Source organism: Stegostoma tigrinum, chromosome 19, assembly GCF_030684315.1.
Source record: "Stegostoma tigrinum isolate sSteTig4 chromosome 19, sSteTig4.hap1, whole genome shotgun sequence".
Lineage (NCBI taxonomy): Eukaryota > Metazoa > Chordata > Chondrichthyes > Orectolobiformes > Stegostomatidae > Stegostoma > Stegostoma tigrinum.
The window spans coordinates 47543172-47559236 of record NC_081372.1 but is presented as its reverse complement, the minus strand read 5'-3'; the positions used below and the strand labels follow the sequence as shown (position 1 = coordinate 47559236).

Sequence of the window (16065 nt, the reverse complement as noted above, 5' to 3'; positions counted from 1 at the left end):
CAAAGGATCCATACCTTTACACCATGGATTGAAGAGGAGGATGAACTCCCCGATTTTGTAGCTTATGATTTGGTGTCCTTGCAAACTTAGAAGAGATAAGTTATATCGTCCAATCTTGGCATTTGGAGATGGATGTATGCCCACAACCATCCTACCTTCTTTGATAAAAGCCTCTGCTCGCCAAAGGCTCACACTAAATGAATTTATTTCAAGCATTATTTTGGTTCCAGATGTTGTTGAAGGTTTTGGCCCTAAAATAAAACATGAAAGTTAAACAAATTGACATTGTGCCAGACTGCATTTGTACATGAACATACGGGCCAATTCCCAACTTCAGTGCTTTTAATAAAGTGAGCAGGTGAAATATATTTCAAAATATTGTTTAAAGTGTCCCTACTGGGGAGCAAGTAGATTGATATCTGCACAACCCTGATATTTCCCTGGTCATAATATAACTTGATGATACGATAAACTTAATCTGGTAAATCTTGTCCTCTATGACAAAATGGTTGCAAGGGGCTTCATGTCCATTGGTTTATTTGTAGACAATCTTTGGCCTATTTCATGACTACCAAGTGAGTTATTTCCTGATTATTTTAACAACCATACTGAGTGTCACAGCATTAAGTTTATAAGAGATGCAAGATTGCAATCCGTTTTGTTGACTTTTATTTTTTGAGCCATATAATAGGGATTAATTCAAAATACTTCAACTTATATCTTCCAAAAAGGGTTCATTAGCTATACCAAACAAATGCACGGAGTTCCTTCAGATGAATAAGTGATGTGGTTTTGGAGGCAAAATGAAAAATAGGAACTTGCTCTCTGTTCTTTCCTAACCATGAAGGAAAACCTGGAGATGTGGATCTCACATGTTTAACCATCCCCATTTGCATAAGTAATTCTTTTGTATACATAGACATGAGTTAGGAAGAATGGACTGGGAGCAATTGTTCCATGGTAAGGGCACTATAGACATGTGGAGACTGTTTAAGGAACAGTTGTTGCGAGTGATGAGTAAATATGTCCCTCTGAGACAGGCAAGAAGGGGTAAGATAAAGGAACCTTGGATGACGAGAGTGGTGGAGCTTGTTGAGAAAAGGAAGAAGGTAGCTTACATAAGGTGGAGGAAGCTAGGGTCAAGTTCAGCTAGAGAGGATTACACGCAGGCAAGGAAGGACCTCAAAAATGGTCTGAGGAGAGCCAGGAGGAGGCACGAGAAATGCTTGGCAGAACGAATTAGGGAAAACACAAAGGCATTTTACACTTATGTGAGGAATAAGAGAATGGTCAAAGAAAGAGTAGGACCGATCAGGAATAGCATAGGGAATTTGTGTGTGGAGTCTGAGGAGGTAGGGGAAGCCCTAAAAGAGTTTTTTGCTTCTGTCTTTACGAAAGAAACAAACTTTGTAGTGAATGAAACCTTTGAAGAGCAGGTGTGCATGCTGGAATGGATAGAGATAGAGGAAGCTGATGTGCTGAAAATTTTGTCAAACATTAAGATTGACAAGTCGCCAGGCCCAGACCAGATTTGTCCTCGGCTGCTTTGGGAAGCGAGAAATGCAATTGCTTCGCCACTTGCGAGGATCTTTGCATCTTCGCTCTCCACTGGAGTCGTACCTAAGAACTGGAGAGAGGCAAATGTAATTCCTCTCTTCAAGAAAGGAAATAGGGAAATCCCCGGCAATTATAGACCAGTAAGTCTCACATCTGTTGTCTGCAAGGTGTTAGAAAAGATTCTGAGGGATAGGATTTATGACCATCTGGAAGAGCATGGCTTGATCAAATGCAGTCAACACGGCTTTGTGAGGGGCAGGTCATGCCTCACAAACCTTATCGAGTTCTTTGAGGATGTGACTAGAAAAGTTGATGAGGGTCGAGCTGTGGATGTGGTGTATATGGACTTCAGTAAGGCATTTGATAAGGTTCCCCATGGTAGGCTCATTCAGAAGGTCAGGAGGAATGGGATACAGGGGAACTTAGCTGTCTGGATACAGAATTGGCTGGCCAACAGAAGGCAGCGAGTGGTAGTAGAAGGGAAATATTCTGCCTGGAAGTCAGTGGTGAGTGGTGTTCCACAGGGCTCTGTCCTTGGGCTCCTACTGTTTGTAATTTTTATTAATGACTTGGATGAGGGGATTGAAGGATGGGTCAGCAAGTTTGCAGACGACACAAAGGTTGGAGGTGCCGTTGACAGTATAGAGGGCTGTTGTAGGCTGCAGCGGGACATTGGCAGGATGCAGAGATGGGCTGAGAGGTGGCAGATGGAGTTCAACCTGGATAAATGCGAGGTGATGCATTTTGGAAGGTCAAATTTGAAAACTGAGTACAGGATTAAGGATAGGATTCTTGGCAGTGTGGAGGAACAGAGGGATCTTGGTGTGCAGATACATAGATCCCTTAAAATGGCCACCCAAGTGGACAGGGTTGTTAAGAAAACATATGGTGTTTTGGCTTTCATTAACAGGGGGATTGAGTTTAAGAGTCATGAGATCTTGTTGCAGCTCTATAAAACTTTGGTTAGACCACACTTGGAATACTGCGTCCAATTCTGGTTGCCCTATTATAGGAAAGATGTGGATGCTTTGGAGAGGGTTCAGAGGAGGTTTACCAGGATGCTGCCTGGACTGGAGGGCTTATCTTATGAAGAGAAGTTGACTGAGCTCGGACTTTTTTCATTGGAGAAAAGGAGGAGGAGAGGAGACCTAATTGAGGTGTACAAGATAATGAGAGGCATAGATAGAGTTGATAGCCAGAGACTATTTCCCAGGGCAGAAATGGCTAACACGAGGGGCCATAGCTTTAAGCTGGTTGGAGGAAAGTATAGAGGGGATGTCAGAGGCGGGTTCTTTACACAGAGAGTTGTGAGAGCATGGAATGCATTGCCAGCAGCAGTTGTGGAAGCAAGGTCATTGGGGACATTTAAGAGACTGCTGGTCATGCATATGGTCACAGAAATTTGAGGGTGCATACATGAGGATCAATGGTCGGCACAACGTTGTGGGCTGAAGGGCCTGTTCTGTGCTGTACTGTTCTACGTTCTATGTTCTATATGAATGTGTTTCCTAATTTCACTCATTTATAGTAATTGATTTCAGAGGAGTTGTTAAGCTCTTACATCATAGTCATTGTTACAAGTCTCTATAAATACCAACAGTATCATCTAATACTGTGGTGCACGCTGACCTCATTGTATGTTACTTTTCACCGAGAAAAACAAACTGTATCATTCACATATCACAGATATTGTTAATAAATTAAGAAAGGTGGGGTAAGAGTGTGAGTAATTACAGAAATATGTGATGTTCATATATATCATCTCATGCTCCCCAGCTCATTCATAACTAACTACCTGTCTCAGCACTGAGTATTAATGTGTCCGTGTTAAGAAATTCATCACTGGAAGGCTGCAGTATGAGATAGAAAGGCTGTCCCCGCCTGACTATCAGTCGGCTGGTGCTGATTTCAGTGGTCCTGTGTTCATAGTTGTTCCTCCCACATTGCAAATCAACGGTGAAATTCATTTCAATAACTGTAACAGAAACCACAGAGTATTCAGGTTATAAAATGCAAGAGAAAATAAAGGCATCAGCTGCAACAATTTGTCTAGTGCTGCACGGATATCGTTCCCAGCTGTGTAAGAACTAGTCAAAATTGGTTAAGATAATAAAGTGTGAGGCTGGATGAACACAGCAGGCCCAGCAGCATCTCAGGAGCACAAAAGCTGACGCTTCGAGCCTAGACCCTTCATCGGAGAGGGGGATGGGGTGAGGGTTCTGGAATAAATAGGGAGGGAGGGGGAGGCGGACCGAAGATGGAGAGAAAAGAAGATAGGTGGAGAGAGTATAGGTGGGGAGGTAGGGAGGGGATAGGTCAGTCCAGGGAAGACGGACAGGTCAAGGAGGTGGGATGAGGTTAGTAGGTAGGAGATGGAGGTGCGGCTTGGGGTGGGAGGAAGGGATGGGTGAGAGGAAGAACAGGTTAGGGAAGCAGAGACAGGTTGGACTGGTTTTGGGATGCAGTGGGTGGAGGGAAAGAGCTGGGCTGGTTGTGTGGTGCAGTGGGGGGAGGGGACGAGCTGGGCTGGTTTAGGGATGCGGTGGGGGAAGGGGAGATTTTAAAGCTGGTGAAGTCCACATTGATACCATAGGGCTGCAGGGTTCCCAAGCGGAATATGAGTTGCTGTTCCTGCAACCTTCGGGTGGCATCATTGTGGCACTGCAGGAGGCCCATGATGGACATGTCATCTAAAGAATGGGAGGGGGAGTTGAAATGGTTTGTGACTGGGAAGTGCAGTTGTTTATTGCGAACCCAGCGAAGGTGTTCTGCAAAGCGGTCCCCAAGCCTCCGCTTGGTTTCCCCAATGTAGAGGAAGCCACACCGGGTACAGTGGATACAGTATACCACATTGGCAGATGTGCAGGTGAATGTCTGCTTAATATAGAAAGCCATCTTGGTGCCTGGGATAGAAGTGAGGGAGGAGGTGTGGGCGCAAGTGTAGCATTTCCTGCGGTTGCAGGGGAAGGTGCCGGGTGTAGTGGGGTTGGAGGGCAGTGTGGAGCGAACAAGGGAGTCACGGAGAGAGTGGTCTCTCCGGAAAGCAGACAAGGGTGGGGATGGAAAAGTGTCTTGTGTGGTGGGGTCGGATTGTAGATGGCGGAAGTGTCAGAGGATGATGCGTTGTATCCGGAGGTTGGTGGGGTGGTGTGTGAGAACGAGGGGGATCCTCTTTGGGCGGTTGTGGCGGGGACGGAGTGTGAGGGTTGTGTTGGGGGAAATGCGGGAGACGCGGTCAAGGATGTTCTCGACCACTGTGGGGGCAAAATTGCGGTCCTTGAAGAACTTGTTGGTTCAAAATTGGTTAAGGACTGGTTAAGAGTTGCTGACTCACTATCATCCACTTCTCACTATTGGAACAAGTCAACTTTTATTTCATTGAATGATTAACATAAACTCCTAGATTGCTTCATAGAAGCAAGAATAATGGAATTATTTCAGAAAATAGCTATATCAGTTATTGGGGATGACTTTAGATCCATTTCAGCATCCTCCAGAGATTCGCAGCATTCCAGAAGTCAGTCTTCAGCCAATTCAATTCATCCGCATGATATCAAGAAACCGCTAGAGATACTGGATTCTGCAAATGTTGAGAGTCCTGACAACATTCTGCCAATAGGATTGAAGATGTGCTCCAGAATGTGCCACCTCCCTAGCCAAGACAGTGCCAAAGCTCGCATCTCTCAACCATGTAGACAATTGCCCAGGTGTGTCCTGTATATCAAATACAACCTAGCCAATTACTGCTCCATCAGTCTACTTAGCAACAATCTGCTCAGTTTGGCTCTCTCAAAGCCACTCTGCTTGTGACCTTGTTATAGACTCAGGTCAAACATGGACAAAAGAATCAAATTCCAGAGATAAGGTGAGAGTGACTAGATCTAACACCAGGGCCACATTGATCCAGTGTGGCATAAGGGAGCTGTAGCAAAACTGAATTCAATGGGAATCGGGGGAAATTCACCACTGGTTGCAGTCATAGCTCACACAAAGGAAGAAGCTGTGGCTTCTTGAGATCAGTCATTTCAGTTCCAGGACATTTCTGCAGAGGTCCTTCAGGGTAGAGTCGGAGGCCCTATCATTTTTAGATGCTTCATCAATGACCTTGCCTCCATCATAAAGTCAGAGGTCATTTGCTGATGATTGCATTCCCGACTCCTCAGATACTAAGGCAATCCATGTCTAAATGTCAGTAAGATCTGGACAATATCTAGGATGGGCTGACAATAAGCAGTTAACATTATCAATACACAAATGCCAGGAAACGGCCATCCCTAATAAGAGGCAATTTAACCATCGCCCTTTGACATTCAATCGCATTACAATCACTGAATTCTCCTGTTAACATCCTGGGAGTTGCCATTGGCCAGAAACTGAACTGGACTCTCTATATAAACTCTACAAGAAGAAATCAGCAGGTAGGAATCCTACAGTGAATAATTCAACTCCTGAACCCCAAGTCTGTCGACATCTAAAAGGCGCAAATTAGGATTGTAGTAAAACACTCCTCACTTGCTTAAGTGAATGTTGCTCCAACAACAATTGAGAAGCTAGATACAATTTACACAAAGTAGCACACTTGGTTGGCATCACATCCACAAATAGCTACCGCCTCTACCATCAACTCTCAGTAGTAGCAGTGTGTACCATATCAAGGTGCACTACAAGGCTCCTTAGCACCTTTCAAGTCTATGACTATTTTTATTTAGAAGGACAGGACAGCAGATACATAGGATCATCACTACCTATTAGTCCTCCAAAGCACTGACCACTCTAACTTGGAAATATATCATCTTTCCTTCACTGCTGCTGAATAAAAATCCTGAGAACTCCCTTCCTCATGGCACTGTGGGTCTGCCTGCACCAAATGGACTGTGGCACTTCAATAAGGCAGTACAGCAACACTCCCTTCTCAAGTACTACAAGGGATGGGCAATAAATGTTGGCTCAGCCAATGACGCACACATCCTGAAATAAATAAACAAATTAGCATGCTCAAAAGAGGTCATCTGGGTGCATAGTGCTACTTGATCATAATTATCTTGTGATCTGTAATACTTCTTTTGAAAAAAAAAGTGCCACTCCCTAGTGTGGGTCATGGAATAATCACTATCATTGCTTCTTCAAATAACCGTGAAAGGAATGTTGACAAAGTGTTTAATAAAGATTGAGCAAGTTATTTCCATTGAACATTCTAGATGTCAGCAGTTTGTCTGCATTACAAATGGTTCTTCAAAAGATGCCAATGTTTGATAACACGTGTGTGTGTGTGTTAGAGCTATTAACTTGTTTACATTCAGTTTAAATTTTCTGGTGTTATTTCCCAAAAGTGAATTTGAGAAAATGAATAAAATGTGATCAGCAAATGGTTATATATATTTGTTCCCTACTATTTGCAGAAGTATTTAAGCCCCTAATCATATACTGCTCAAAGCAGAAATGGAGCGATAACATTTTGCATGCTATCAGTATGTTGACAACCAGCATTTACATGGCAAAATCCTTATCCTTCCTAACACTTTTCCCACAGAATCCTTTCCAATGCTTCTCCTTTGTCATCCAGCTGTCTGGATTTAAACCTGCCTATTTTGATTCATAGCTATCAAGTTGCAGTTAGGGAATTATTTACAATAAGTTATCTTGTCACTCCAAAACTGTTCTCAAGTATCTATTCTTGGCTCAATCTGAGATGTTATTGGGATAACATCTCATTGATTTCTATATTTCTATAAATTAATAGCCTTTATCTGCCTACACATAGGTATGTAGACACTGCCTTAAAACTTACTGCCCAACTAGAAATTAGGTGTAAAACTTTGTAACTCCTTATCTTCCTGCACATAGGTCTGCAGACACTGCCTTAAGCTTCTTGCCTGAATAGAATTAGAGTTAAACTGTGCAAATCTTTATCTTCCTGCGCAGGGGTATGTGGAAACTGCCTTAAATAAGGTTAAGTGAGGAGCATTTGTAAAGGTGTGAGACTTCTGAAGTATGTAACTTCTGTTTCTGACAAAGGGGCCAGTGCACTGACTTTTGTTCAAGCCAGACACTTGGGCAGCTTGAAGTTACATTCTGTCACTTCAGCAACTTGAAATCGCCTCCTGTCATTAGCAGTCACTTTACGAACGATCGATACTATATCCTGCTCTCTTTATGTTTTTGATCTAGTAATTGTTTTGTATCATGTCATTGTCTGTTGTAGTGATTGTTTCATGTATCATGCCATTGTGAGATGTAAAATTTCTTTACATATTATGCACTTGATAAGGTATAAAAAGCGGGGACTGTCCGCTGCTCGGGTAGAATTGCTTACGAGACACTGCGCTCTGTGCTGGAGATAATGGGAACTGCAGATGCTGGAGAATTCCAAGATAATAAAATGTGAGGCTGGATGAACACAGCAGGCCAAGCAGCATCTCAGGAGCACAAAAGCTGACGTTTCGGGCCTGAAACGTCAGCTTTTGTGCTCCTGAGATGCTGCTTGGCCTGCTGTGTTCATCCAGCCTCACATTTTATTATCTTGGCGCTCTGTGCTGGGTTGAGTACAGTGATTCTACACAGCTTATACTTGCTTTGTAATAAAGGATTGTGTTTTTCTAAACAGGTCAGTGTCTTGCTACCGCTGCAAGTCCGTGAGGGTCTCCGAAAACGAACCTAACAACTCCTACTTCTCTTCAATGTGCGACCACTTAATTGATAGCATTTAAAACCACTGTGTCAGTTACCTCACCTTAACCAGCATTGTAAACATCTCCAGCACATCCTGATTTTAATCGCTCCACTATTGATTGACATTACAGTTGTCAAGGTCGTAAGGTCTGCAATTCCCACCCTCATTCTCTCCATCTCTGTGTGCTGTACAGATCAAAAAGACTGAGAGAGCAGAATGCAAGTTGGTGCTGACACTGGATGACTCCTTGCGAGCTCCCTACAGCAGATCTAACTTGAACATTTCTTTGTTTCTTAAACACTCTTGCGAAGCACCTTGGCGTGGTTTTGCTGTTGTAACAGGTGTTGGAGAAATACAAATTGCTTTTGTTATTATCTCATGTGAAAGACGCAACCTCTGGCAGTGCAGCTTTTATCCTAAGCTGTACTCGAGAATCAGCTCAGATTGTTGTGCTCATATTCCTTGAACACACAACCTACCCAGAGTGATCCCTCTGTGAAATCTACCATTTACTATAATCTACCATTTAGTAAAATCATGGTTGATCTGATTGTGGCCTCAATTCCACATTCCTGTCAAACTTTGATAACCTGTTAATTGTATGGTAGTGAACAATCAACCTATCTCTGCCTCCAAAGGGACACCACCTCCATCCCTTTCTGAGGGCACGGCTTCCAAAGACTCATCATCCTCTGAGAAAAAAAGCCTTTGCATCTCCTGACTTTATAGGGAGACTCCTTATTTTACAACTGTATCCCCACTTTCTAGTCTTTACCACAAGGGAAAACATCTTTTCAACATTCAAATAAGAACCAAAAGATCTGCAGGTGCTGTAAAGGAAGGAACAAAAACAGGAGTTGCTGAAAAAGCGAAGCAGGCCTGGCAGCATCTATGAAGTGAAAATCAGAGTTAACGTTTCAGGTCCAGTGACTCTTCCTCGGACCTGCTTAGCTTCTCCAGCAGGTTCCGTTTTTGTACCTTTTCAACATTCAATCTGTCAAATCCCCTCAGCATTTTAATAAGTTCATCCCTCAACCTTCTAAACTCCAATCAATATAGAACAAAGAAACAAAGAAACCTACAGCACAGGAACAGGCCCTTCGGCCCTCCAAGCCTGCACCGATCAAGATCCTCTGTCTAACCTGTCATCTATTTTCTAACGGTCTGTGTCCATTTACTCCCTGCCCATCCATGTACCTGTCCAAATATATCTTAAAAGACGCTAATGTGTTTGCGTCTACCACCTCCGCTGGCAACGCGTTCCAGGCACCCACCACCTTCTGTGTAAAGAACCTTCCTCGCATATCTCCCTTAAACTTTCCTCCTCTCACTTTGAACACATGACCCCAAGTAATTGAGTCCCCCACTCTGTGAAAAAGCTTTTTGCTATCCACCCTGTCTATACCCCTCATGATTTTGTAGACCTCAATTAGGTTCCCCCTCAATCTCTGTCTTTCTAATGAAAATAATCCTAATCTACTCAACCTCTCTTCATAGCCAGTACCGTCCATACCAGGCTACATCCTGGTGAACCTCCTCTGCACCCTCTCCAAACATCCACATCCTTTCGGCAATGTGGCAACCAGAACTGTACTCCGTACTCCAAATGTGGCTGAACCAAAGTCCTATACAACTGCAACATGACCTGCCAACTCTTGTACTCAATACCCCATCCAATGAAGGAAAGCATGCCCATATGCCTTCTTGACCACCCTATTGACCTGCGTTGTCACCTTCAGGGAACAATGGACCTGAACACCCAGATCTCTCCGTTCGTCCATTTTCCTGAGGACTTTTCCATTTACTGTATAGTTCGACCTTGAATTTGATCTTCCAAAATGCATCACCTCTCTTTTGCCTGGATTGAACTCCATCTGCCATTTATCTGCCCAATTCTCCAGTCTATCTATATTCTGCTGTAATCTCTGACAGTCCCCTTCAGTGTCAGCTACTCCACCAATCTTAGTGTCATCAGCAAACTTGCTGATCAGACAACCTACACCTTCCTCCAGGTCATTTACATATATCACAAACAACAGTGGTCCCAGCACAGATCCCTGTGGAACACCATGGGTTACAGGTCTCCAGTTTGAGAAACTCCCTTCTACTACTACCCTCTGTCTCCTGTTGCCTAGCCAGTTTTCTATCCATCTAGCTAGCACACCCTGGACCCCATGTGACTTCACTTTCTCCATCATGTAGGCTCAACCTGTTTCACTTTTTCTCCATCCCAGGTAGCAGTCATTGAACTGCCTCTGAACTTTTTTGAACATACTTACATTCCTTCATTGATAAGAAGACCAAAACTGTATACCACATTCCATCAATGTGAGTGATAAAACCTGAGCCTCCAGTCCTGTCTCCCTAGCCAGATCCTTCTCCACCATAAAACTCAGTGATCTACCTTCCTGTCACAACTATGATCCTTTTTGGACTGTGACCTGCACTTCCAGCAGCAGCCACCAGCTCTGGCACTGCCTGTGGTAATGGAAACACATCCCAATCAGATTGCCTAAACTTTTCTAAATCAATGTGCATCCTCCTCATAATTCACAATCCCAAATAACTTTGTATCACCAGCAAACTTGCATTTGGTTCTCTATTCCGAGCCATTTATATATTTCATGAATAGATGAGGCCAAACACTGTTTCCTGTGTTACAAAACTACACATAGCCTATCAGATGGAAAAAGACTCATTTGTTCTCATTCTCTGTTTCCTTTCCTTTACACAGCCATTGAGTAATAGAGACATTCAGCTCGGAAACAAACCCTTTGGACCGACTCGTCTGTGCCAACCAGCTTTCCTAAACTGAACTAGTTCCATGTGTCTGCATTTGGCCTATAACCCTCTAAAAGTTTTTTACTAATGTACCTGTCCAAATGTTTCATAAATATTGTAATTGTACCCACCTCTACCCCTCCTGCGGCAGCTTGTTCCATTAGCACACAACCCTCTGTGTGAAAACATTATCCCACAGGTACCTTTTAGTTCTTTCCCCTCTCACCTTAAATAATTCTCAATACGTGCTAGTAAATCATTCCAATCACACATGCCTTAAATTTTGCCCACTGGTTTCTTATATCGGAGCATATTGAAAGCTTTCTTGAACCAAAGAATTTTCTATCTCAGCAGTGAGTTCTTTGTAGATTTTAGGATGAAGTCTGCCAGGGAATTTATCAGATTTTGTCTCCAACAATTTTGATAAAGTTGCAATACTTGTTACAATATTGGACAATAGTAATCTGTTTGGAGGATCAGGAAGTTTACATTGCGAAGTGTAAGCATGAAGAGAGTAGGTTATTAGTATGTCAAATCAGATACAGAACGTAATGTTTATGAATTACCTAAAGATTAAAACCAGAAGAAATTGAAGTCACTTTTAGTGACAGTTAATTTGCAGTGGAAAACAGATTGATAAACGATAATTAAAATAATCATTGTGTTAAAAAGGCAATTCAGAGGAGGACTTGGTTAGTTCAGTTGAATGATGGCTGGATTGTGATGTAGAATGGTGTCAACAGAATGAGTTCAATTCTTGCCTCACCTGAGGAATTGAAAGTCCCACTTCTCAATTTTTGCTCTTCCTGAGGCATAGTGACCATCAGGTTAAATTCACTGCCACTTGTCTCACTAATGGCAGAGCCACGCTATAGTTTGATATGCCAATGGCAAATTCACTTTTGACTGAAATGTACCAAGCTTTCTAGGGCAAGTTTAATTTGGATCGAGCACTCAGATGCAGCCTCTTTACGCCATATAATGATGGAGAAGATAGTAAGATTCAGCTTTTGTGAAGGTAGCAATGAAAAGTTAAAACTTGAATGGCAACTTTTGGATTTCTGTATTTAGCTGCATTAGTCTGAAGTGACTGAAGCATTTGTTAATATGTATGATGAGAATATTAGCATCAATTATCAACATTTTGATAGAAAATTATGAGCCAATGTTATCCAATTGATGAAGCATCCTATACTGAATATGCAGTCTTTACTTCAACATATTCATTGTTAGTATAGAGTTCCTATATAGAGGCAAGAGTTATAATAGCAGGATAAGTTTAAGGAGGCCCAACTATGTTCCTATTTTGCTGAAAAGGGAAAACAGTTTTCTCCTAAATAGGCATCAGCTTGTGAAGTGCTACATCAACAGGCACTGACAGACAGGATGAATAATTTTTACACAGCTTGATTTCCAGTGTGCGGTCTAGATTGATGGGGTATAGGTCAGTGGCAAGATTAAAATAGCGTGGGTCTATTTCTGGAAGGACACTATAGACTAGCAAAGTTTTGCACGAAGTGGTTTCTTACATAATTTATCCTTAAGATGGATATGAGGAGAATAAACCTCTGAATTGGCCATGTATGAAGCTCTGAGTATAGGTAGTTGATGGCTTGCAGTTTAGTTTTCAGCAATAGACTTAACAGCCTGATTGCTGGCCTCCAAGGTATACCTTATCAAGTGAAAATACACAAACCAATCTGGTATTTCAGAAATTCAGAAGTTTAAAGGGTGCCTTGATCAAATCTTTCACCATTTTGAGGGGAACAGATATTGTAGTAGAAGTTGAACAGTATATGTTAGTTAGGAGTGTAGGATTGGGGCCATAATCCAAAAATTAGGCTCCAAAAATACTTCAGGAATGAAATTGAAAAATGTTTCTACTCCAAAGTGTGGTAGATATTTGGAACTCCCTAACTGATGCCTGGTTAATTGTTAAAATTACAATTATGTTTGGCAGATCTGTGGTAACCACAAAGAGGCGAAAACCAGGGACCACAACTTAAAAATAAAAGGGGATGCCACTAACGTCTGAGATGAGGAGAATTTGTTTTACTCAGAGGGTTTTGAACATGTGGAATTGTTTACCCCAGGGAACTGAGGAGGTTCAGTTTTTGAATATGTTTAAAGTAGAGTTGTTAGATTTCTGATTACCAATGGCATACAGCATTATCAAGATGGCTTCACTAAAAGGCATTGAAGTGTTCAATGAGCCCTGATTGTACTGAATAGCAGGGCAGACTCGGCAAGATGAATATCCTTTTCCTAACCCTATGTTCCTAACCAACATTATTAAGAGACGGACAAAAATGGGAATATGGAGTTAGTTGGCAGATCACCTATGATCTCACTGAATGACAAAACAGGCTCAAGGAGCTATAAAGCCTCCTCCTTTTCCATTGTTATTATGTTCTTCACCCCCTGCATTCCAGCAAATCACATTGTTGGCAAAAATCTGTTTTCCAATGGTTCACTTGCCACAAAATGCAGGGATTAGTCCAGGTAGACACTGCTTGATTCAGTAAGAGCGTGAGTGACTTGTTTGGTGTGTTGATATGTGGTTAATGATCATTGTAAATAGCATCTGTGACAAGATTCACTGCATCAGTTGCATGAAAACTAAAAAGATAGCAGCATGCAGTGAATAGATTGTGGCTGTGGTTATCTTTAGCATTCTGCAATCCTGATTAGATTCCCTAAAGAGTGGAAACAGGCCATTCGGCCCAACAATTCCACACCACCCCTTGAAGCATCCCATCCAGACCCCTTCACTTATAATCCATACATACCAGAATACTACAGGCAATTTAGCATGGCCAATCCACCTAGCCTGCACATCTTTGGACTGTGGGAGGAAACAGTAGCACCCGGAGGAAACCCACACAGACACAGGGAGAATGTGCAAATCCACACAGACAGTTGCCCGAGGCTGGAATCGAACCCGGGTCCCTGGAGCTGTGAGACTACAGTGCTAACTACAGAGCCACCGTGCCGCCATTTAGCTATACCCTTCTAAAACACTTTTGCCTGAGCATATTGACTATTTTTATAGTGTCATTGGCTAGGCCAGGATTTATTTCCATTTCTCAGTTTGGGCATTTCACAGTTACTCTAATAAAACATGGAAGGGCAAAAGATTGTTCCATGATTTTACGTGTCACCATTTAAGAGTAAGACAATTAAAGGAAAGGACTTTTTTAAAATTCTTATTGGAGACGAAGGACTGCAAAGGCACTGGTACCTCACTTCAGCTTTTATATACAATTGAGTTTATGATTGAATGAATAGGTAAAAGAGGAAGTGTCAATGTAGATAAGATAATACTGATACTAAGAAGTAGCACGGTGTTAAAAGAAATGGTGATGTTCAAAGTAGAAAATGTACAAGACCCAACTAGCATGGACCCTAAAAATTGAAGAATGTCAGAGAGATTTCCTAGATGACTGGAGTATAGTTGGTGAAACAGTTCTTTCCGCAAAGGGAGACGATGCAGAAGAAATTTACTGATATGATGACAGAGGTCAGAAGCTTTAGTTAAACTGATGAGCTGGAGAAAAATAGGGACTTTCACTTAGCCATCCAGGATGGAATCACAAGAGACTTTGCTAGGTTAATTAGGAAACAAGCACTGACTTACTTGGCATTTGGATACCTACCCCCTCATCTACCTGTCACACTAACCCCTTGTGCACCCATGTCCCAAACATCCTACTGATACCATATCCCCTTACTTACTCAACATTGGTGGCTGCTAAACTGGATTAGAAATAAATTTGCTTATCCAAACTCCTTCTGAATTAAAAACAAACCTAATGGTTTTACATCTTTACCTTTCATAAACCCATGAACAGGCATCCACAGTCTCCTGCTTCATGAGAATCTATTGAATTTAAGTCACTATTCTGGAAGCTTTCTGTGACCTTTTTTTATAGTAGAAACGCCTTCACAGAAGTAATTGATATCCATCTGCCTCTACTTTGAACTCCAAGTGGCAAGAAGGCCACCAACGTATATAAACTTTACATTCTTCATCACACTATTACAATTGCTTTGAGGCCTCTAATAATGGAGATTCTGTGTACAGACAAGTTGAATTTTATTATATATTCTGTAATTTTCAAGTCAAAATCTTTTCTAAAATACTTTTACAAATTTTGTGCATAATGTACACTTTTGGAGAAAGGCTTTCTTTTTCCAGGTTGTAATATCAAACGAGTGTCAGAATTGGTAACCGTAACTAGACTTAAGATGAATTCTTGTTGTTAAAATTTCTAAAACAAATTTTCAGTGAAGAAAGAGTAGAGAATGGAGCCACAGCAGCATCTGTAGTTATGTTAGCTGAAAGAAGAAAAAAATTAACAATATCACATAAAAACCAAAATAATTTAGAAAACAGCTCAGCCTTCAAGTTCCAATATGAAGCCCTATTGCTGCCAGTGTTGTGAGACATGCTAGTTACATGTCTTGGTTTGGGATCTTCTGCAAATTCTATTATGACATTTTCTTTGTATCTCTGTTTACATTTCTTTTCTTACATAATTCAACCCTTGTAAAAATGATACTTCTAATGTGTCTTAATACAAAAACTTATCCACTTTCTTAAATTATTGAAAACCAATCTTTCATCCTTTTGAATTGCCTTCCTAACATACACCTCCCAGAATAGAAAACTTTAACTGGACTTACCCGGCAGCCACGTTTCTGTCGATGAAGTGATCCTTCCTCTTCAGTGTTCTTTCAATCACTGTACTGTATCAGAGCCTGTCAACATTTATACCATATGCTTGTGCGCAATTGGCTGCAGCATGCTTGCAAATTACCTTTTGCTAACTAGGAGGGCCAGGCTTCAAAGTTGCCAAACCTGTTTTATCTACTTAGAAATATTTTAGCGATCTGCAGTGACAGCATAGTGATTCAAACTAAGGCTCAAAGTATTACGGATGTCATCAATTTTTCCTTTTTGTTATCTGATTCTTCGCCTTTTGCAGTCTAAACATTTGTTTAATTAATAATATAGAATAAAACACGCCCATGCCACTGGCCAACTCTTATTTGCA

The 16065-nt window shown here is 41.7% G+C and overlaps 1 protein-coding gene across 1 annotated transcript in view; it reads right to left on the bottom strand.

The window, feature by feature from the left end:
* The window catches only part of LOC125461438 (protein-glutamine gamma-glutamyltransferase 2-like), a 34783-nt gene extending 18986 nt beyond the window's left edge, over positions 1-15797 (bottom strand). Inside the window, exons 1-3 of the mRNA XM_059652833.1 lie at positions 15695-15797; positions 3353-3532; positions 15-251 (exon numbers count right to left, since the gene is read on the bottom strand). Coding sequence (XP_059508816.1) covers positions 15-251; positions 3353-3524 — 409 coding nt within the window. The 5' untranslated portion in view covers positions 3525-3532; positions 15695-15797. The remainder of the gene's footprint in view (positions 1-14; positions 252-3352; positions 3533-15694) is intronic.
* Positions 15798-16065: the final 268 nt, after the last annotated feature.